Source organism: Silurus meridionalis, chromosome 29 (genome assembly GCF_014805685.1).
Source record: "Silurus meridionalis isolate SWU-2019-XX chromosome 29, ASM1480568v1, whole genome shotgun sequence".
Classification (NCBI taxonomy): Eukaryota; Metazoa; Chordata; class Actinopteri; order Siluriformes; family Siluridae; genus Silurus; species Silurus meridionalis.
Window position 1 is genome coordinate 6,913,150 of NC_060912.1, and position 24,129 is coordinate 6,937,278.

At 37.7% G+C, this 24,129-nt stretch overlaps 1 protein-coding gene across 2 annotated transcripts; it reads left to right on the top strand.

Moving 5' to 3' along the window:
• The first annotated feature begins 7 nt into the window (after positions 1–7).
• Positions 8–12,618, top strand: dbpa (D site albumin promoter binding protein a). Of its 2 annotated transcripts, XM_046843791.1 has the most exons (5): positions 10–975; positions 1,158–1,301; positions 2,224–2,640; positions 8,432–8,679; positions 9,875–12,618. In XM_046843791.1, the coding sequence occupies exons 2-5, from the start codon at positions 1,295–1,297 to the stop codon at positions 10,088–10,090; spliced, it is 888 nt and encodes a 295-aa protein (XP_046699747.1). In that variant the 5' UTR covers positions 10–975; positions 1,158–1,294; the 3' UTR covers positions 10,091–12,618. The 2 variants fall into 2 exon arrangements, with proteins under 2 accessions (XP_046699746.1, XP_046699747.1); XM_046843790.1 differs by having other exon boundaries at positions 8–1,301.
• The last annotated feature ends 11,511 nt before the right edge of the window (positions 12,619–24,129 follow it).

Here is a 24,129-nt window from a genome sequence, read left to right on the forward strand (position 1 = left end):
GCCATGTGCTTGAGCTGGGCCACGAGTTTGTAAACCTGCTGATAATAATAATAATAGTGTTTTTGGTGTATAATATTAAAAACTTAATTTTTTCCTCTGATACTGCTATATACAAAATGTTCATGAAAGCATTAAATGTACAACGCTTCCATGACGTATTAGGCTTTGAAAATGCACAATTGAACAAGAAAAAAAAAAAACAGAAACATGTCCGTCAGTATAAAGTCCAGCCCCGGTCTCATAAGAATCTTTAAAAAAAAAAAAAAACGGACGATATTAATATTAATGAGCCCCGCCCACACGTCGACAATTTATTCATGAGCCCCGCCCCTCAGCGCATCCCCTTCGTCCCCGTGAGAGGTGACGTCACGCGAGCTCGCCCGTGTTCGTTCCAGCTGACCGTAGCCGCGATCCCGAGCGCTCGTCTCACTGCGTCGGAGCGGGCGATGGTTGCAAATAAATAACGATAAGAGGGAAGAAAGCGTGATTAAAAAAAAAAACATCAACAACAACTAAAAAGAAAACGGTGCAGCAGATCGTTCTTGCAACCGAGTGTGTGAAATGACAATCCGACTTAATGGAGATGAAACGATTTGACGCGTTTTAAAGCCCCGTCGCACCGCCGGCTCTAATGGACGCCTGTCGTTTGCGGCTCATCCGCTTTTTTTCGGGGAATATTTTCATCCGGGCCCGAAGGAGCCCCAGCTCAGATTGGTGCCAAATGCCAGCGAATCCGCGGACTGAGCTGAGTCCGGAGTGGAAGCTTCAATCCGGTGCCTCCAACTTTTGCTGAGATCAGAAACCGAGAAGCGTCCTGAGCGCCAGGTTTAAACGTGAGACGCGATCAGAAGATGGATCACAGCGCATCTGAATAGAGAGATCCCCCTATTGCATGCCCAGGATCAACCATAATAATCATAATAATCATAATAATAATAATGGATGGAGTCTAAAGCATTCTGGATGCTGTTTGAGGTGTAAACCCTCTCCTATCCTCTTATAAATGGTCAGCTGATGTGATCCTCATCCTTCCTATCTGTCACTCATTATATCTTATTATTATTATTATTATTATTTTCAAATTTGTGATTCTGAAAGTGATCCCAAGTCTACTCAGGCTATGTCCAGGCCTCTTTCACAGCTTTTACCTCCTCCAGATCTTCCCTCTGGAGGTAGTGCACAGTTTGGCCCTGCTCCTTCAGCACCCAATGGGCACCTGGGCTCAGTGGCAAGCCTGAAGTCTCTTCTCCAGCTTCCTATTAAAGGAGACAGTAGAGGGAAAGACTGCTGTGAGATGATTGGTGAGTCTCTCTTTCTTTCTTTGCTGTGTGTTAAAGGCCTTCGATCTCAGTGATGGAGAATAAGCTACTGACAGTATAATTGGTGTACAGCGTATCTACCTATACTTTAATTCCACCAGACATAATTTTTCTAAACATGGTGTGTATTCTCCGATACAAAAATGTCATTTTATTTTCGTTTCTGCATTTTCCTAGTCCCCCAATGTGCAAAACAAATCTCCATCCCATATGAAATCTTGTACATCCCCTTACTGTGGTGGTCAAGATGTCAGTAATGTAGGATGATGTGTAGGATGATGAACTGAATTGAAAAAAAGATGATCTGAACAAGTCAGTGCTTTCTCGGATTTTACGTGCATCCGGAAGTTATATAAAGAGACTCTCGATGAGCAGAAATTTTCACAGGAAGATTTGTAATATTGGCTCTGGTTGCAGAGCTTCTTCTCTTCAAGCCTTTATTCAACGCCCTCGAATACACCCACGCAAGCTCCTTTTCTCACTTTTCGTCCTACTCCTTCCAGTCCCCCCCTCCTCCAATAACTGCAGCTCTGTTTTTTTCAAATCTCTGACCAACTCACCTTAACGCTTCACCCATTGATTGGCACTATTTTGGTAGTGTTGGTAATGTGCTATTCCTGTCGTTGCTCTTTTTTTTTTTACACGTAACCCCCATCCTCCTAAGCCTGGATACCACGGTTCCACCTCCTGTCGTAGCTCTTCTGGAGTCCGATCTTACAGGTTGTGTGGTTTTCGTGACAGCTAGCGTCTATAACAAGCGTTCTGGATGAGGTTGAAGCATTCTAATAGCATATTAAGGAATACTAGTAGTGCAACATTTCGAAGGCTTTATAAGCGTTATTACAATGAACCTATCCAGGAAGACATACTTCTATAACTACCTAGATATATCTTTTTGTTATAGATCAAGACAAATCGCTGGACTCTGACGAGGATTCGCTGGGAGGAATCGGCACCGGCGCCAATGGCACCATGCGTAGCTCATCACAGACAGCTTTCCTGGGGCCATTGCTGTGGGAACGCACTCTGCCGTGCGACGGAGGCTTGTTCCAGCGGCAGTTCATGGACTTGGAGGAGTTCCTGACGGAGAACGGGATGGGGTGCATGCCACTGGGCAACACCTCTGGCAGTCAGGCCCTCATTCCCTCGCAGAGTATGCAATCAGCCATTCCAAGCCAGAGCTCCTCGCCGTCTCCCGGCTCCTCCTCAGCCTCGTCCATCTCTTCCCTCTCATCTTCATTGTCCTCGTCCTCCATTCTGGGACTAGACGTGCCACAGGTCCCTACCCCAGGAATGATGGGAAGTCCAGAGTGTCTGCACGGTAAGCATTGGAGAACGTTGGAATAGTGTATATAGAGTGTGTCAGGAGCAAATTTAAACGCATCGCTGGTGACGGTGTGTGGAATTGAAGTTCTGCACTTTCTCTAGATTGTCAGAGTCGCTTCAAGTATTGACGGAGTGTCTTTTTTATACACCGGCAAACACTGATGTGAGCTGCCCATGAATTCCTTGTTTTCTTTTAAATTAAGTGTTTTTTTGTTTTTTTTTGACAGATACTTAAAAAGACTGTGTATGTCTCTTTGTGGGTGTTTTTCTTTTATGGCAGGGAGAAAAAGGGTTTACATACAAATACTGGAAATACATTTTATGGGCACAAATTTTTTGGACACCTGATCATCACACCCATTATGTGCTTCTATCTCATTTCAGATTTATTTACCCTCCTTTAGCAAGACTTTCTTTTAGATTTTGAAAAGTGGCGGATCGTTTTGTGATCTTGTGCCAGATCATTAGTTGTATGAGCAGGTCTGAGGTGCAGTTGATGTTCAGTGGGGTTGAGGTTTGGGCTTCAAGCAAGCTTCGTGCAAAAGAGGACTGTCAAAGTGAGAACTAATTGTAGGCTTTTTGACTGAAGGGAAATTGTAATGCTACATTATACAAAAAAACATAACACAATCGCATAAAGAACAGATGCAAATTTCGGTCATATAAGGTATTTGTATAAAAATGAGAAAAGGGTGTATGCTGTGCCCTATTTATGTTGTTGTCTGACCACAGAGGATGTGCACTGTTGTGAATATGAGCTGCACTGGCTCACTGGTTAATGTTGCAGTGAGGCATAAACCAGCTTCCCTGAGGCACTTGGATTCTTGTGTTCATTAAAATACAATTTAAAACTAAAGGTTGTTGTTATGTTACAAATGTTGTCCGCTAAATTAAACCAATTAATGCCTACGTAAAATCACTCTCCTACAGATGTCAGTTCTCAGAACAGGTCTCTATATTTGTGTTGAATGTAAAAAAAAGTCTCATGTATATTCAGGTGGAGTAATTTGGCTATTTTTTGTATTTAAGATATAAAGCTTTAAAAAATAAATAATTAATAATAATAAATAAATTGCCATCAATCATTATTCACAGCCTGACCAATGGAGTTCACTAACATACAGGAGGTAGAGTCATTATATAGAGCAACATGTACACCACGCAATTTCCTGTTTCTATAATCAAACCCGAACAAAAGGTAGGCATTTAACCTTTAACACACAACAATCTAACGTTATCAATAGATGCAATGTTACAGTGGGATTTAACCTTGGGGTTAGGAAGAGCTTCAACGCGAAGGGTTTGCTATCAGACCGTATAATTAATGATGGTGAATGAGCTGTTATATCGACTGTATGCTGGCAGAGTCTATGTGTTGAATCCGATGTACAAAATCGCAGTATCGCTGTATGTGCAGCTCAGGATTAGTTAAAAGGATGGTAGTGGTTGTGGCAGGAACATTGTTGAATTCCAGTTTTTTCAGTCTGATTCGATTTAATCTCGAATAGAGGATCTATTATAGAAGAGGTCATAGAGAAAGAAGAAGAAGAAGAAACAGCTGAGGGAAAATAAGCATTGAAACAGAAAGGGAAAGAGGGAGCGAAATGGGAAAGGGAGGGGTGGACACTAGCGGCGTGTGTTTTCTTTGCGTGTTTTTGAAGCTTGTTCCCTCGTCCTCCCTCTTACTCTGTGTCTCACACGTTGAGGCCATGTGCAGGCGACTCGTCACGTGCCGATGCAGAGAGCAATAAGTGGAGAGAGCAAGGGGGAGGGAGGGGCACAGGAACAGTGGGAGGGCCTAAAAGTGTGTGTGTGTGTGTGTGTGTGTGTGTGTGTGTGTGTGTGTGTGTGTGTGTGTGTGTGTGTGTGTGTGTGAACCAGAGAGACAGTTTGGGAGCAAGCAAATCCCCTGTAGCTGTGACTTTGAGAGATATCTTTGTCATTTTGGTGTGATGACACCACCAGACACGTGATTCACTATAGACACCAAAACCAGAAGCACACCAGTATAAGATACAGACCAATATAAAAACCACTATGAAAAATACAAGAAGCACCGTGAATTGTGCATTTGTATGCACGAGATCAGAGATTTCCAGACCTGGTCCTGGATTAAACCCCTGCCATGCACATTTTTGTATTTCCCCTGCTCCAGCACACCCCCTCTTCAACCCAGGCTTGTTAATTAGTTGAACCGTGTGTGTGCTGGAAGCAGGAAAAACACTAAAATGTTCAGGAAAGGAGATACTCCAGGAGAAGGGCAGGGAACCTGAGTATTAAAGCTTCATGAATATTTATAAGGCAACGCTGCAAGGGGTTGCTCACATTGTTGTGAGTGTGTGTTTTCCTAGCACATGGGTGTATCGCATGTCTAAGGCATGTTTAACACCTTTTGATTTTGCTCTTCCTCTTTGAGAAGAAATGGGAGCTGGTGTAAAAGTAGGAACATGTTGCTTGAGACAGTGTAGTTACAAGGTATTGGACAACATTTTTAGCTCGATGGAACAAGTAAAATAATATTGTTAGTTATTACATGTAATACAGGAGCTCTACAAAGCTAGAAGTTTGTACAAAACCGTGGTGCGAGTTCATAATAATACATTTTATTTATTGTAAAAAAAACAACTATTATACAAAGTTTCAGCTTGACTATGACTACGTTTATCGAAAAATATGTAGCCATCGTGTATTCACACTCGGTTATATCCCCCCGCTGTAACAATGTGAAGCAGCTGAGGTTTACATGAATTAAGATTGAGATTCAATATTTCTGAAATGCAAACAATGATAAATGTCTTACAAAAATGTCTCGCAAATGAGCACCAATCTCCTCTTTAATTTACTATGACAAATTAATATCATACTTCTCAAAGAACTGCAAGGTTGTCCAGCATCCGTCTCTGTCCATCTACCTATGAACCAGCATTGTGTCTTCAATCACACACTCACATACTATTGGAAACATTTGTGGTATTTGGCAGACGCCCTTATTAGGAGCAACTTACATACACCTGAGTAAAATAATGGGTAAGGAATTTGATCAGAGGCCCAAGACTGGAGTCTTGATGAGGATGGGATTTGTACTCATGACCTTCTGATTCAATGCCTTAACCACGACCTACCACTCACACAAACCTTCACTGACTACTAAAGTCACCAGTTTCCCATAGTAGTTAGTGTTTAAATAAACCTGCCCACAGGTCTGTTTTGCGTACCAGTTTTCTGGATCTTCTGGTTTTAGTACATACTCTTGATTGCAGAGTTATAAATTTGAAACACTGGCAATAATAACAAACATGACGGAGAAGTTTGACGAGAGACATCGCTAATCATCGTGTGTAAAATAGATGAGAATGAACTTGTGAAAGATTTTACGGTTCAAATCGGAAAGCCATCTGACCGTAGTACCGATGTTGCATCTAACGATATCTTTTGGTTATACAATATATGGACAAAGGTATCAGGACATCGGACTTTTCCAGCCATATCTGTTTTTTCCACGTACCATTTCCACACAGCAAAAGACACACAACTGGATGCTGTAAATTTTCCTTTGAACTAGAAGACCCAAACCCATATCAGCATGATATAGAGCTCTGTCCTCAACCCTATTGAACACCTTTGGGATGAATGTGAACGCTGACTAAACCCCCAGACCCAAACACAAATCTCCACAGCTATCTATGAAATCTTGCCAGAAGAGTGGTGGTTTCTTATTATAACAGCAAACGTGGAATTAATGTGGAATTACATGTTTAAAAAGCACATACGAATCTGTTTTGTCCATGTAGTTTACATAGTAGTGACCGTACAAACAGTGGTGCTTGTGAGACCATTTCCTCTGCGTGCAACATACAAAATAACGCACCAAGTGTAAACCAGACTTCTCTGCTTCGGGTCTGGCTGCATCACACCACCCCGGCGTGGATTTTCTTATAACACGCACAACACTTCCTACTAGTGTCGCGTTGTCTGTGCAAGGAATATTCATTTGGGTTTTAGTCACTACCATTACACATACGTATGTTACTGATTGAAGGAAGTGTTCGAATGTTGCAATAGTCCTCGGTTTTAGATCTAAATTGTCAAAAAATTTGGTGGTGGTCAAGGCTTGGGGTCGCAGAAACGTCATAATGTCCATTTTGACAAAAAGAAGTGTGCCGATTCCTCAGCTGCCAGAATGTAAACTTTGGTAGCTGGTAATCGATTTTTCGTCTTATTATTTACCAAAACCGAGCAAATAAATGTTCAAACTTTTCGCTTATTGTCGTGTTACCAAAAAAAAAAAAAAAAGAACATTAAAAGCTTTGAAATCGCTGCATGATTTCGCATGTACATGTAGCAGCAATTCAGAACGTGTTTCTAGTTAGCAGCACTTTCATTTCCATTTATCTGGTAAAGATGGTGTACCAGCTTGACCAGTTTGGCATGTGTTAGTCACCAGACTAAGCTGGATTTTTCGGGAGGGTGTTGAGGCAATTATCAGTAAGTGCTTTATCCTGGTCAAGGTTGCTCGGGCTCCTGGAAACGCTGGGCGTGATGTAGGAATACACCCTGGATGGGACGGCAGTTCATTTCAGGACACAAACGCACTTACACACACACACACACACACACACATTTACGCAATCATTCTCAACTAGGGGCAATTTAGACCAGCTAATCCACCTGCAGCATGCTTTTGGTCAGTGGAAGGAAACCAGAGAGCCCAGAAGAAAGCCTAGAATCAAACCCTGCAGCTGTGAGGTGGCAAAACACAACAGTGTAACATGAAAATTTAATACTGACTCTGTGAGCAATGCACACAAACACTGCACCATCTGAAATGAGTAACACGGGTATAGATGATATAATAATACATGCGATTTCTGAATTGATTATGTAATAGATGAAGCGTCTGCCATCATGCTAAAAGGTATTGGTAAGATTTTTAAGATTGAAATGGGACTGAATGAGTAACAGTAGAGGGGGAAAAGGTTTGGCTTTGACAGGAACTCCCAAACGTGCTGAGGTAGGAGCTTGGATAATGACTGACCCCTGGTGGCTGCCTTGTGCAACTGCAATCAGGCTGAACATAAACGTGATCATGTACACACACTCCTTGTTCATTTACAGTGTAGAGCATTTCTATAAAGCAGAGAATGTATGAGTGTGACTCAAAACAATCCAAGAGGAATAATTGTCCTTTTATAACTTAACGGTTCTCTCATGTTATCTAAGATTTATTTACTGCGTTACTATATAGATAAATCTATACATAAATCTATATATAAATCTATATAAACCTTGGGGGATTAGAAAAGAAATACACTTCACTGTAAAGATCTACAAATTTTAAAATACAGATGTTTCTATAAATTCAGTCAAATGTGAATCATCTTGGATACTTAAGAAAAAGTAGACACTACTAGAGGTTCAACACAGCATTTAGTCAGTCACGGTTGTACTTTTATCAGCTTGTAGGCTTCGTAGGCGCCTTCGTAGCTCATTAGGCATGTAGTCTGATCAGCTCTCACACCTCTCCTTTAAACACTCTGTATATCTCAATCCGATCAGGATCCAAAGTTTTAGCATTCATGCTAATACTAGCCACACTAGCACTAACGGTATCATCCTTTTCATCTTGTAGATCACCGAACAAATCTCTTCCATCACAAGTCTTTCGATATAAGAATATTTAATGTGTTCCAGGTTGAAGTTGGGGAGACTGTTATCTTCCCAATCAAATTGTCATAAATATTTCACCCGATGATTGAACTCCTCATTGATTTTTGTGTCTCGCTCAGGTGGACAGGTTGTGCAGCAGGACCCATCTCCCAGCTCGTCCTGTGCACCTCCACCAGTTCCCAGCACGGGTGCCCCTGCGGCTGATGTCATCGTCAACTTTGACCCCGATCCTGCTGACCTGGCCTTGTCCAGTGTCCCGGGGCAGGAAGCGTTCGACCCACGGCGACATCGATTTTCTGAGGAGGAACTCAAGCCTCAGCCTATGATCAAGAAGGCTCGCAAAATGTTGGTGCCTGACGAGCAGAAGGTAGTTTGTGTGGACTTCCTGTTTATATATAAGAAAGAAGAATAGGAAGCTTTATACTTGTCATATACTTTACAGCACAGTGAAATTCTTTCCCAGTCATGTTAGGAAGCTGGAGTCAGAGCACAGGTCAGTCATGATATAGCGCCCCTGGAGGACAGAAGGTTAAGGACCTTGCTCAAGGGCCCCAAAAGTGGCAGCTTGGTGATATCGGGGCTTGAACCCCCCAACCTTCTAATCAGTAACCCAGAGCTTTGACCACTGAGCTCCCATTTATACATTTATATGATAAAAATTCGGAAAATCTAGATGTAATTTTTTTAGAACCAAATTTCTGCTTTGACTGTACAATATTGGAAGTTCAACACTGTTTCAGGGTCCATATTTAAATAGAAGCAAAAATGTGATAGCGATCATGTCGCCCACTTTGTACAATGCAGAGAAACTACTGTATCATGTCAGCAAAAAAAAAAAAGAAAAACACGAGTGACATTGAAAACAAAAAAAAAAACAGATTTACACATAAATAGTGCCAGATTTGATTACAGAATTAAATTTGCCATCTCAGCAAATTCATTAATTTAAGATAGTGAGCTACCATACAACATGATAATATATATTATATTTTTATATTTTTAAACATCACATTCCACATTTAGTTCCCATTTGCTGTTATAATAATCTCCACTCTTCTGGGGAGATGTTCCACAAGTGTGCTTGGGAGATTCGTGCCCCAGTGAGTGAGATCCAGCCACAATAGTGAACTGAAAAGATGATGCAGAGGCCTGGAGTGAAGTTAGAATTAAGGTTGAGGTCAGAGCTCTATTGTAGGCCACTGAAGCCTGAACCTTTGTTAAACATATATTCATGGAGCCGGCTTTGGCTCAAGGACACTGTCATGCTAGAACAGGTTTGGTGAAGGAAACTGAATGCTATAACATCCTGTGCAGTGTGCGCCTCCAAGAGTTCAGGGAAGAATCGCACGGCTGGAAAAGTCTGATGTCCCAATACTGTCCATGTAGTGTAATAACGATGAAGAAGAACAATTAAAGGAAGATCAAATTGAAAAATGTGATTTAAAGTAGATCCAATTTTATTCGTTTACTTGATTAATGTGAAGTACAATGTCGTGAAACATAACCAGGACCTGACTACTATTCTCTCTCTCTCTCCCCATCATCCATGCACCCATTTCCAGGATGACAAGTACTGGAGTCGGCGTGTAAAGAACAACGAGGCGGCGAAGCGCTCACGTGACGCACGGCGCCTTAAGGAGAACCAGATATCCGTCCGGGCCGCTTTCCTCGAGCGAGAGAATGCAGCGCTCCGACAGGAAGTGGCTGATATGCGCAAAGAGCTCGGCCGATGTCGCAACATCATCAATAAATACGAGAATCGCCATGGAGACTTATGAAGAGAAGAAACGTGTTTTTTTTTTTTTTTCTTGAACAAAGAAGAAGTTTGGTTTTCTTGGAAAAAAGCAGTTTGAAGGCAGGGCTGTCAAACCACACTCAGAAATTCTGCAGATTTCTTTTTCTAAACATGCACTACAACAATCGTTTCCTGCAACATGGCATTGTGCATGACTGCAGCAAAGAGTTGCTCAGTAATCCAAGTCAAAGGGAATGCTCACAAAGTCTATAAGAAACACTTTCATATGTTTCTTTTGGTTGTAACACTAAACCCTACACTCTTTTTTGCCATTTTCATGCTTGTGTACATTTTTAAGGGTCGGTCATCGACTCAGTATTCGGTGTTGCTCCGACTTTATGAGCGTTTCTTAATTCTTGTTATTTTTCTTAAAAAAAGATTATGCAGATGACACTGGTAATATTTTGTATGACAAAAAAATAGACCTTGTATATTTTTGACACGGCTACAGACAAAATCAACGAATAGAGGAATAGAAGCGGAGCAGAAGATCAGCACAAAAAGTTTCAGGCAGGAAAATTGTATATTTTTATACTTACAGGTGCAGACAGGCAAAGAGATTTTGGAATTCAATTTTTACCTCTATATTTTATATATATGGGGGTGGGTCAGGGAATTTGTGAAGAAAGAGGTCTATATGAAGATGCTTTTTTTGAAATCAGGTCGCTTAGCGTTGGCTGATCCGAGAAACCCAAATGAAAGAATGACATGGTTCAAGAATGGACAGAGAACAATCATAGCAATGATGGCTGGCTGTACTGCCATGAACAGCCTGCATAAAAGTAAACGACAAAAATAAGTGTTTTTGAAATTCTATTATGGATTTTATTACAGTACCTTGTTTTTTATGTCGGATTCTTTTTTTCCGGATTTTTTTGTTGTTTTTTGAGTTTGAAAGCAAACAGCAGGAGGTCTGGACATTACACCCTGTCACTACATTAGAGGAATGGATGTACAAACAATTTTCCATGTATATATTTAATCCTATTGTATTCCACATACAACACACATACTTATACACAAACTGGACCTTTAACTGCATGTGTGCAATCCAGATGTCTTTTTAGTCAAGACACATAATCAAAGGTCTTTCAGCTCAGTGGTATTTCACACAATCCCTTTCTCGCAATCCCTGATTTTCGGATTTTTCTAAAACGGTGTTTTTTTTCATTTTTGTCCAAATTGATTTGGCAGTGAGTGGATTGCATGGTAGCTCATATTTTCTTTTTTTTTTTGTATACTGTATGATCAGCACGGACAAACAAAATACCCACATGTTGTTCCTTTTGGTACAGATTCTTTGCACTAACTGTCTCTGTTGAAATTGTAAGAGAAATCTTAATCTATTAGAAGTGTTATGTGAAGTCCCAAACTATATTCTAACAAAATGAATGCACCCTGATACTACTGTAAAGAAATATACTATTATATAAAAGTTATAATGACCTATATGAGATTAAAGTATTCTATCACTAGGTATGTCTGTAAATATCGATATCAATATATGTGAATATGTGATTGTAGAGGTAATTTGCATAAATGTAGTATATACAGAAACTTATTGCTTCACCAAAAGTAACCTACACTCAGAAAACCACAATCGAAATCAATTAGCAAACTAACTTTACGGGATGATAATCAGAGAAAGTTTTTTTTGGGACAGATGCCAAAAAGATACAGGACCCTTCAAAACTATTGGCACCTTTTACAAAAATTTGCAGACAATAATATCTAAAAAAAATATAACATGCAATGCGTGACATTTCAAGTCCACATTGACATTGTAAAGTTTTCTTAGATTTTTTTAAATTTAAAAATTTAAATTCTCTGATGTCTGCCATACATCAGATCAAGTGGTCAATAATTGGAACTGCAACAAAGTGCTATAAAAGTCCATTGGGGTAGGAATCATGCTGCCCCAATGCAAAGTTGCCAGACTGGGCTAGTTAAAATATCTCAGTGGCTGAGCAGTTCTTGTGTTATATTTATATTATTTTGTTATAAAAACAAACAAAAATTAAACAAAAAAAAGAGAATCCTTCTTTTTCAATGTTTGAATTTTCTGGGCAAGTTTCAGGTCTTTTGTGAATTTATTTTTTTTTTTTTTTTTTTTTTTTTTAAAAGATGTACTTGGGCAGGAAAGTTTGCCGAAACCTGGCAACACGTGTCAGCACAAAGTGTCCACATGTAGAGAACTCTTTGTCCACACCTCCATGCAGAACATTTAAGCTTTTTTTTGGGTATATTCTTAGGTTTGTATATGTGAACTTCCCTCTTCGGTTTCAAGATGTTTCGAATCCAGAGAACAAGTATTTGTCTCCTATATTGTATCCCCCCAACCCCAATGGTAATGGATGAAAAAGGGATTTTACCTGTGTGCAGCCTCATTTCTATATCCCAGGGAAACAGGACACGGTTACAGGCAAAAACAGAGTTCCTGTGCAAATGCAAAATAATATACTTTTTGAGAATGTCAGTGTGTTTTGCATTTATTATAATATATATATATATATATATATATATATATATATATATTCCTGAATAATTCCTCAATAATTTTGGTACATATATCTTTGCTAAGAAAGATACTATTATATAAAAAAAAAGTATGTTTAATGAGATGTGAGTAATGTTTATTTTCGATACAGTTATGCTCATTTTTATGAAGGGTGCCAATAATTACGGAGGACACAATATATAAATATTTATAAAGCTCTATATTGATTTGCACATGACAATGTAAATGTTTTTTTTCCCCTTTTTTAAAAACGAGTGTTACTATTATTATTATTATTATTATTATTATTATTATTATTATTATAATTGATATATTCTCTATTCCTTTTCAGTGTTTTCTTGCGATGAGCGTTCTTACAAAACACTCACCTTTATAGTAATAACACCAATAATACCATCTTGGAAAATTTGTATTGCCATTTGACTGTTCAAAGTTGCCACCATCCACTTGTCATTGTATGTGTGAGTTTGTATAATCTTTAAAAAAAAAAAAATATATATATATATATAAAAAAAAACTAAGATTGGAAGAATTTGATCTACTCCTGCCAGCATTGACTTGGTGCTGCTTTTGCTCCCGCAAATCAAAGGAGTATGAGTTTTTTGTTATATTGAAACTTTGTAGAAGCTTAAATTAAAACTTTTTGGCAGTGCTATTTTTCTATACGACCCTGTACACATGTTAATGGAATTTCACACGCACTGGTAGCTTATCCTCTTTTTTTTTTTCAGTGACAAGTTTCTTACCAGTTGCTATTGCGGGTATTGTATTCAACATATTATGCCTCTTTCCATGTGGAATATTAACAGGTCCCTGGTTGTGACTGTTATTACCTACAAATACCAAGAGCGTATCACTTTTAAACCTAACAGAACCAATAATACCTACTGTTCTATGTGTGGAGATGCTGGAAAATGTGGTCTGGCTTTGTTTTTCCTGACACACCAATAAATAATTGCCATAATTCACCAGTGAAAAACCTAGTTTGCATTTTTTGCATATTATTATGAGGATCCTTCCATCTGACTGCAGTTCATGAATGAATGAATGTATGCTGGGAATCTCGCTTGCTTTAAACACTGAGTGGCATGCATTAATAGACTCTATAGCCACAAATAATTGCTGAAAAGAAAAACAATTTATATATTGTCTATATGTGCGAAAGGATTGCAGTTCCGCTTTACAGAAACTAAAATATGTTTTTAGCAACATTAACACATGGCATTTTAAGGATGGAACAAGTGCTTAGTCTAATGAAAACAACAAAGATGCTATAAGTACATCTGGAATGAGAAGTTTAACAAGCATATATTTGTCATGGTAAGATGTCCACATGTTTTTGGACTTGTACTGTATGTATATAACTTAATTTACAGAAACAAAAATCCACGGTCCTGCTATTGCTTCATTTATATGTATAATGCATATACAGTTTACAGCCCAGTTAAGAGTAATGTCACCTAAATTATATGGACAATGTTTGTGGACACCTGACCATAAGACTGGTTCTTTTATTGAACATCTGATTTCACATTTATTCCCCATTTGCTGGGAATAAACTCCATTCTTCTGGGAAGATGCTCCACTAGATTTTAGAGTGTGCTTTGTGTGCTTGAACAGATGTGTTCATTAGTAAATTCAGATATTCGCATTCAAAGTCCAAGTTCATTTAAAAAGCGTGTTCAAAAAGTCAGAGCTTTATAGCAGGCCAACCAAGATATTTCTCTCAATCCATGTAAACCATATCTTCACAGAATTCGCTTTGTACACAGGGGCATTGTCATGCTGGTACAGGTTTGGGTCTTCTAGTTGAAGTGCAGGGAGAATTTAATGTTACTGCATCCAAAAACATTGTATACAATTACGTGCCTCTAACCTTGTGGTGTAACAGTTTGGGGAAGAACCACATATGGTTGGAGAAGTCAGGTGTCCCAATACATTTGTCCATATTGTCTATTTGCCTCCTATTGTATACCCACAATTTCTGCACACCATTTCCTAATTAAACATAACATTTTAATTCTACCTCTTTGCATATTGGTTCTCTCAGTTTAGACTGGCAAATGAATCATTTGTGACTTGTTCAGTTGAAGGACATCATGCATGTTGAGCTTTAATGTAACTAAAGAAAGCTTTATTTTATAGATGGGAAAGCCAGTGCATCATAGCAACACCATGTGCGCATCCATTCACACTTTTGTTTACACCTAGAAGCTAATTAAAATAGACAATTCATTTACTGGCATGTTTTTTTTAGACACTGCAGGAAATGAGAGGGAATCTATATAGACATGGGACTCTGTAGACAAAAGCATGACTATGAGGTGATTTAAAATCATATATGAAACATTTCTATCCTGATCAAAGTCTCTGAGGATCCAGGAACACTAAATATAAGACAAAATGATTTCTAGAATATGGGAGTACAAATTAGTTTTTACCCCCAGAAAACAATTATAAATAATTGCATTATAGTGATTATAGTTCAAACTAATTGTTTTAGTCACAGTGCATCTGGGATGCTTAGAGATGGCAAATGTATACACATCCTTCATTCAAGTAGAAGTACTGTGTGACGGACCAATGTACTCTGGTAAAATTTAGTAAAAAAACGTTTGGGCCATTACTACTACCTGTTTTAGTGTGACACTGGTAACTGGACCTCACATTATATTAATATATTAATACAGAAGTATTTAAAATTTTGTTATCTAATGAATGTGTCTACGCTGAATATCCACCATATAGAACACAAGCAGAGAAAAGATGAGAAGAAAAAATATTGATTATGTCACCAAAAAGATTAAAACTCAAGTCTGGTTTGAACATGTATGAAGTTACAGATATTTGTGTAAAAATCTCATGGGTAAAAGTAAAAGGTATGAAAAATAAATAATGAAGTAAAGTACTGATACCAGAGAAATCTTCTTAAGTACAGTAATGAAGTATTTGTGCTTCATTACTTCCCATCTTTGATACTTCAACAGAAAATAGAGCTGAATGGCTAGAAACAAAACACTGGATTATTCTGAAGTGGATGTCTTGAGCCCTGGATTTTCAAACATCTATTGAAACAGTTGAAGCAGTCTGGCATCATTTAAATCTCAGATAGATGAAGACAATTTGCTCATGAACAGAGGGTCAAACTACTTGCTGACAGGTGCAGAAATCGCTGGTTTGTAGTGATTGCCTCTAATTTTTGCACAACAAAATATGAGCTATCAGAGATTTTTACTTTTCGTAAAGTGCCACGAGAAAATCTGTCCATACATGTATATTAGCTGTTCAACAATTATTTATTATTAGTCTATTTATTTTAAATTATGTTGATTAACAAATAACATAAAAGCTGATTTGCTTGATTTGAGTTATTACTGCACCAAGTGGTCAAAATCTGAAACTGCAACAAAGTGCTATAGAAGTCAGTTGGGGTAGGAATCATGCTGCCCCTATGCAAGTAATGACAATGTTGCCAGACTGTCCTAGTTAGAAAATATATTAGTGGCTGAGCAGTTCTTGTGTTATATTTATATTATGTTACTATTTATGTTATGTTATGTAAAAAAAATACAAAAAAGTGTGGGCAAGTTTGCAGGTCTTTTATGTATACAGACGCGCCCAACTTTACGAACATTCACTTTATGAACTTTCGCGGATACTAACAAACCTGTCCTCAAAGTCAAATTTGTTCAGAGTTAAATTAAATTTGTTGACCGTATTGAGTCTACCTGATGCGCACTGGATTAAGGCTAATCATTTTTTTTAAATAAATTTGTATTCTTTTTTAAATTACTTAATACAAAATATTGTATACATATATATTTTGATAATTTTGATTTGTTTTAGTGTATTCTATTGCTTATTTGATAGTATTTATAGCTCTTACATCATTAGGACATATGCGTAGTCAATAACGAACACAGTAACAATTTACGAACAAATTCATGTTACGAACTCGTTCGTAAGGTGGGGAGCGTCTGTACTTTTTTCAAACATGTCTGAGCTGGAAAGTTTGCTGAAACCTGGCAACCTGAGTTAGCAATATTATCAATGTGTGGCATGCAATTTTGAATACGGCCTAAAATTGCAAGCATAAAACACTAGAAACATAACGACTTAAAAATTTACATGAGCATGATCAAACCAACATGTTAATGAAGCAACAAGAAGCATGGGAAGACAAATGTGAGACAAAGATTACTCTGAAAGGTGGAACATCTACATGTGCTAATCAGGAAACAGGAATGAGAAGGAAAATTTGAGTGATTAGTGACATGTGACTGTCATGATGATGCAGTGGTTGATGGGATTCATAGTTCAGGGTGGTGGTCAGTGAGGACTGGGATGGACTTGATATAATTTCTTGTGTCAAATGAACCCTTGTATACTTTACTTTGGTTAACACTTCCCTAAAGAGGACAAGTATAAAAAAAAAAAAAACACAATCAGTTACTCACTGCATGCTAATACCTCGATGTTCAATACTGATTGGAAAAAAAAATACCTTACAGTATATTTACATGGTGACTGTAGTTGATCAAATTCAATACAATGATTTAAAAATCAAATACAATGGCATGTTTGAAACATTTAACATTGTTGCCTGCTGAGTTTGAGCTTTGACCTCTAGCTAAGATGGCACATTCCTTGTTCCTTTTTATCTCTCAGTCCTCTTTTTTCTTCAGCTCATGCTGTGTCCTTTCCCTGATATTTTGCTGGCAGCCTGTTAAGAGACTGCTCACACCTCTCAATTGGCTGTTGCCATGGAAACCAGAATGGTAACAGACAGAGACTGTTTCCTCCTGCAGAGGTGGATGAGGTGACGAGCCAATGAGTGGTGAATGTTTGTGTCTGTCTGTCTGTCTGTCTGTCTGTCAGAGAGAAATAGAGAGAAATAGTAGGGTATAGTGACAGTTTAGAGGAAGCTAGAAAGATAAGATGGGAAGGAATCGTGTTTTTTTCTGTGTGTTTCAGTGTGAGAGAGAGAGAAAGACACAGAGAGAGAGAGAGAGAGAGAGAGAGAGAGAGAGAGAGAGAGAGAGTAATGAAGATGTGTCTGTCAGATCTATCCTCCACTTGAGAAAACTGTCAATGATCACTGCTGCTTAGCAGAGTTACGGGATTTATAACTTTGTTATAAGAGCAAATTTGCATTTAAAAAAGCCCATAATTATTTTCACCGCATAGAATTTATGAATTAGATGTGATGACAATGTGCATGTGTGTGTGCGTGTGTGTGTGTGTGTGTGTGTGTGTGTGTGTGTGTGTGTGTGTGTGTGTGTGCGCATGTGTGTGTGTGTGAATATGATGCGTGGGTGGCAGCTGTAGCTGAGAGAAATTTTCAGAGTGATTGCTCGTTTAATGTTCAGAGTATCAGCTCCGCTCTCCCACTCTCTTTCTCATTTACACACATAGACTCTGTGTGTGCATGTGCATGTGTGTGTGTGTGTGTGTGTGTGTGTGTGTGTGTGTGTGTGTGTGTGTGTGGTTAAGGCAAACCATCATAAGATCTGTCCGAATGCTAGGAATCAGTAAATGTCCTCTGCAGGCTGATTAGACATGCGAGTGTAGCCTTATCAATCAGTCAACCTTTTAATGTGACCTGCTTACTTACATAATTATTATTTAACCACTTGTAATTATATCTTACAGTCTACTACAAATAGATCTGAATGTTTTCCTGAAGTGAAATATGTTTCCTTCCTGCATGAACACTATACGGCCAAGTGTACAGTTTTGGAAATGCACATTTGTATAGGATTTAAAAGCTGTATCATTACAAGTTCCCTTTAACAGGATGTAATAGGCTAATGGGCTCTCTAATGCTCCTATAGTATTAGAGGGCCCATTGAATAAACAGTAAAGAGGGAATAAATCTGAAAACATTCTTTCTTTTTTCCCGTTTATTTGCAATTACTTTATCGTGTCACGGTCAAAGAACCCGGTCAGTTTTAATCAGTGCATTCATATTTTTTTTAAATCTTGCATAACATTATAATTTGTAGTAAGTAGTTTCTCATAAGACAAACTGCTAAGAGTTGGATTAGAGTATTTTCACATAAACTGAGTTGATTCAGTAAAGAGTCTTGTGATAAAAATAATATGAACATTATAGCCATAATAAATCATAGTACTTTGGATACTTAAGTACATTTAAGGGCAAACACTTTTGTACTTTTACTCACGTAAAAGTTTAAAGGGAGCACTTTTACTTTAAATGGAGTCATATTTTACTTACTGTATCTTTACTTTTTTCACGTACATACTTTGTGTACTAAAGTTGAACACAATTTCTAAAATTGCAATACAAAACAACTCAATATTGTACGTACAAGCAAACAAGCAAAATGTACCTGACTACACTATATGTATAGTGTATGACTATGTGTAAAAAACCTTTCTAGCCATATGTGGTTCTTCAGAAACTGTTACCAGCTGGAGGCACGTGTATCTATAGAATGTATTTGGAAGTGGTAGGCATTAAATTTCCCCTTCACTTGAAGACCCAAAGCTGTTTCAGCATGACAGTGAGCAATACGAGCTCCATGAAGATACATGAAGATAATAAAAAAAAAAAATAGCTTGCTCTAGAGATCTGACCTTAACCCTAATGAACACCTTTGGGATGAACTGGAATGCTGACTGCACCCCAGGCCTCCTTACCTCACCTACACCGGTACCTGACTTTACTAAATCCCTTGTGGCTGAATGAGGACAAGTCTCCAGAGTTACACTCCTAAATCTAGTGGAACATCTTACCATAATATGTAAAGATTATTTTAACAGTAAATATGGAGTAAATGTTTAGTAGAATGTTTTAAAAGCGCATATGAATCTCGGACGTCCACAAAAACCTTTGTCCATATACTGTGCTTGACTACATTCATTCCTGTTCCTATGGTATTTTTTAAGCATTTGGAATGTAGTTAAATCAATCAACCAACCAATCAATCAATTAGCTAGTAATGGCTGAATCCCAGTTTAGCTGTAGATCGACCCAGGTGTTTTATTGCAGATATTGGTGTTTTTCTTGTATTCAGTAAATAGTGTTCTAGGGTTCCTGGCTTGAACTTGAGATTTGTCATGCTTTATCTCTGTGTGGGTCTCCAGGTTTTTCCCACCTCCCAAAAACATGCTGGTAAGTAAATTGGCTATAATAAATTTGTAATGAATGTGCCAACGTGTCCTGTATTGGTCTGGGATCCCATCCAGGGTGTATTCCTGTGCTTGTGCCCAGTGTTCCAGGCTCAAGCAAGTGGTCAGAGAAAATTAATGAATGAATAAATGATGCTTGGTGACATTGAGGGAAACAAAAAAACAAAAACACGTACACTTATGTAAATTATGTTTAAATATAATTTTAATAATGACAATCTGATTTTGGTGGTATAGTGTAGTGTTGGGAATTCTGGGTATTGTATTCGTACATGTTACTCCCCATTTACAGTTGGCCATTGGTTTGCTTTTACCTTCCAAAACATGCTGGTGTGTGAGATAGACGCTTGTTTCCAGTGTTCCCAGAGTCTGGATTAACAGTGATCCTAAACAAGATTATGAACAATAAGAACTATTCTTTAGTAGTCTTAATTATTTTGGCATAAAAAGAAGAAGATTTCCATTAGGGGTCACCACAGCAGATCATCCACATGTTTTTACACTGGATGCCCTTCCTAACACAACCCTCCCCATTTATCCAGGCTTGGGACCAGAACTAAGAGTGGCTGGGGTTGGTTCCCTGACCGGGCTCGAACCCGGGCCGTAGCAGTGAGAGCGCCGCATCCTAACCGCTAGACCACCAGGGGACCTAAAAAGAAGTAGACTAATAATTAATCTAATTCAAATATTAAAGGGTTTGGATGGATTGAAGAGGGACGGCGATGTATACTGTACTGAATACAAATAGAGTCCAAGTAGATGCATTAGAAAACTATACATTGCAAGTAGACAATAAGAGTTAATTTATATTCATTCAAATAAATCCCTTTCATGGAAGCCTTTGATGGCAGTGTTAAATATGTCATTTATTACTTATTATACATTTTGGGGTAAAAAAAAGTGCACACACAAACTACTTGAAATGCAGACACTGATTTATGGTGCAATAATCAGGAACTGTCATACAATTAATTCAGGGCTTAATGGGATGCTAATTTAGGTTTCCCACCGAGTGGCACAGCATTGAGTGTTTGGTGTGTAGCTTGTAGCTTGAATCCTTATATTCCCTTTATATCAGCAACTACATAAAATATTAAGCCTGAATGCATGTACTGTATATTAAAAAAAGTCTTATATAGTCATTTGTTTTAATGGTGCCACGTATTTAAAAGTGTACATTAAAGTTCAATGTTTGGTTTACATGTAATATTTACCACAGAATGATTAGTGATAATGGAGCATACAGATGCCATGCATAAATGTGTCTTTTTCAGAAAGTCCATATTTTTTACTATATAGTTTCCTGTGGAAATAGTTTAGTCAAAAGGTTGTCTGATAAGAATCCTTATCCAAAGAGTCCTTTGGTCAGACTAGATCAGCCATGTTGACCTTTTGGCAGAAATTTTCAGTACAGGCTAAAATCAATAGACTGATATGAAGACGGATCAGGTACATGCTAAGAAAACTGGTGTTCAGTATGAGCAGACAGGAACTAACATAGAGCCAAAGTAAGAGAAAATGAGTCCTACTGAGAAACACCTGCCGATAGGAATCTCCAGGCAGTCATCAAGATGATGTGCTTTACCTGAAGCCGGTTGGTAGCAAAGGCACAGGACAGAGGACTTTGTATGTCCTTGTTTGACAGCTTACACAGGGTGATGGGACCAAACTAAACACAGTGATCTAAGTGTGTAAGACATCACAGACGTGGACTGATTTTATCAGTATGGCATTACATGGAGGAGTAAAAAGCTGTAGAGCATAGAGAATGAATCTCCGTTTCTATTTGCCTTGCTTTTTTTTGTCCACAACTGGTTTACATATAAAGCAATACTTTTACTACTATGACTAAAATTGTAGCAAAAAAAGGAAGGCTTACTACAATTTTGATTTAAAGTGGACTCATAAGTCAAAGCTTCCTTTATAAAAGAAAGCATGTGTTCTTGTAAAACTATTTTTTTAATCCACTTGAAAATTGACAAATACATTCTCAGTTGTTTTTAGACAATATTTTATTGGAACACCTTTTCCCAGCCATATGTGGTTCTTTCCCACAACATTTTCCCCTTTATTTGAACTAGGAGACCTGAACCTGCGACAATGCACAAGGTGTACAAAGTGAGCTCTACGATGATATAGTTCCATATAGTCAATATGGTGTATGTAAGCATAGAAAAATGTTTATTCAGTGTATGTTAATCCAATCTACAGTATGCTGGTACAATAAACTTGGTATGTATAAAGCATGTATAAAGTTTTTCTTTTCAGTGTTAGAATACTTTTAGAATATTACAATTTCTCACAAGCAGTACAAAACAATGGCAAAAACAGCGAGAAAACGTAGCGCTGAAAGTGTATATATTGATACACACCCAGAAAAACAAATTAAGGCAGAAATTAAGAAAACATAGGCATCATTTTGTTTATCAGGAGGATTTAAGGATCCACAAAGCCTCATTCTCATCACAACTAAAGACCACCATGGCTAAATATTGGTATTAATGTAGGATATCACATTACCCAGCATGTATAAAGTTTTTCTTTTCAGTGTTAGAATATTTTGGACTTCATTAATATTCATGAAAGTAAATCATTAACAAGTGGGTGTAACTTGGGTAACAACACTGGGTGTAACTTGGGTAACAGTCACCGGGAATATCTAGTTACATTCTTTCAAAAATGTCATTTTAAAATGCTTTTCTTATTATCATTTGGAAAAAAGTCCAGATCTTCAATAACAATGAAATCCAGCCACATTAAAGAATCACTACTTTCAAAAGATTGTTTATAACTCTTGTCATGTAAAGGAAAGGAAGCAAGAGCATATATTCCTTTTAAATAATAGCAAATATACATAAAATAAAAACTAATGCAAACTGAAACAAAAAACAAGTAACAAAGAAACATGACCATGGAAAACATGGACCTGCCATCAAAGCCTGTGAGAAATACCTTGAACAATAGAAGACAAACGTGAGACCACGTGTGCTGTGAAACGTGACCATATGCAACTGCAAATCAAAGAAACAGATATAATGAATTATTAGTATGTGAGGGTGCATTGGTTGATTGGAAACCTTGTTCAGGGACAAATTCACCACTCAATTAAAAGAACTGGAAATGCTTATCCATAATGCAATATCAGTGTGGATTTCTATTCTTTTTTTATTTATAATTAATTACACACATATTCATTATTCAGTATAGGATTTTCCTTTGTAAATGTTATAATCTGCAACGTTGTAAAAGGAAAGTTCTTTCAGTTTTCAATCTTGGAGTAGCTCTCATTCTGATTCAAGAATCACTGGGACTCTTGACTATTCACTTCAAACTACTTGGGAGTTTCAGGAAAAAAAAAAAGTAGACCTTAAATAAGATTTAGTAAAAATTTATGTTGAAAGTGTCAACTGATTAAACACATCCTTATAAGACATTTTTCACATGAGAGTTTTTCATCATTCAATTTGTCAAACAAATATATACATATAACTACTGCTTAAAGGATGTAATATTTGAAGACATTTTTACATGAAATTCTGCCCAATATGTTGAAATATGTAATAAAAAGCTACAATATGAAAATCTTTTCAATATTTTCACCCAAAACTCAAGTTGAATGAAAACTTTTGTTCATACCCATTATGACCTAACTGCAAACTGTTTTGTACCTTCAGTGCATTTCTCTAAGCCTGTTGTTTTTCCAAGTCTTCTGATATCTTATTCCGAGCATCGGCTTCTTTTTTGTAAAGCAATTCCTGAATTTTTTGAGGATATCTTTCCAGAACAAGAAGTCCAAATTCCTTACACTTAGTAAAAACAGAATAGATACTTTTCACTAAATCAAGTGTCGTCCGATGAAGGAGTGAAAGTGAATGCATCATTTTATATATCATGCAAATATAGAAAACACAAAACAATGAAACCCCCCCCCCCCCAAAAGAAAAATATAAAAACACCTCAAAGTTCAAGAAAAAACATAATCTAAGCATGACAACAAGATGAATCAATGATAACAACAACCAGACAAAGGTGAGAATTATACAAACATAATAATATAATATACTAATATGTTACTAACTACAAGACAAAGTGAATCATGTGCGAGTAATCAGTAACATTCATCTAAATCATGAGACGTGCAGGGGCTGATGGTTGACATGGTCCTGTGGCTCTAGGCAGAATCCTGGGCAGATATCACAGCCTGCACCTTTTCTAGAGGCTCTGCTACTGATCACTTTATTCTTTGCAATTAAAATTGATTTGCATGAGTTCACATGCTGGTGTGTATGGTGTCCTACTGTACTTATTCATCCTAGAAAAACACCTGTCTGTATTTTTATATCTGCTTT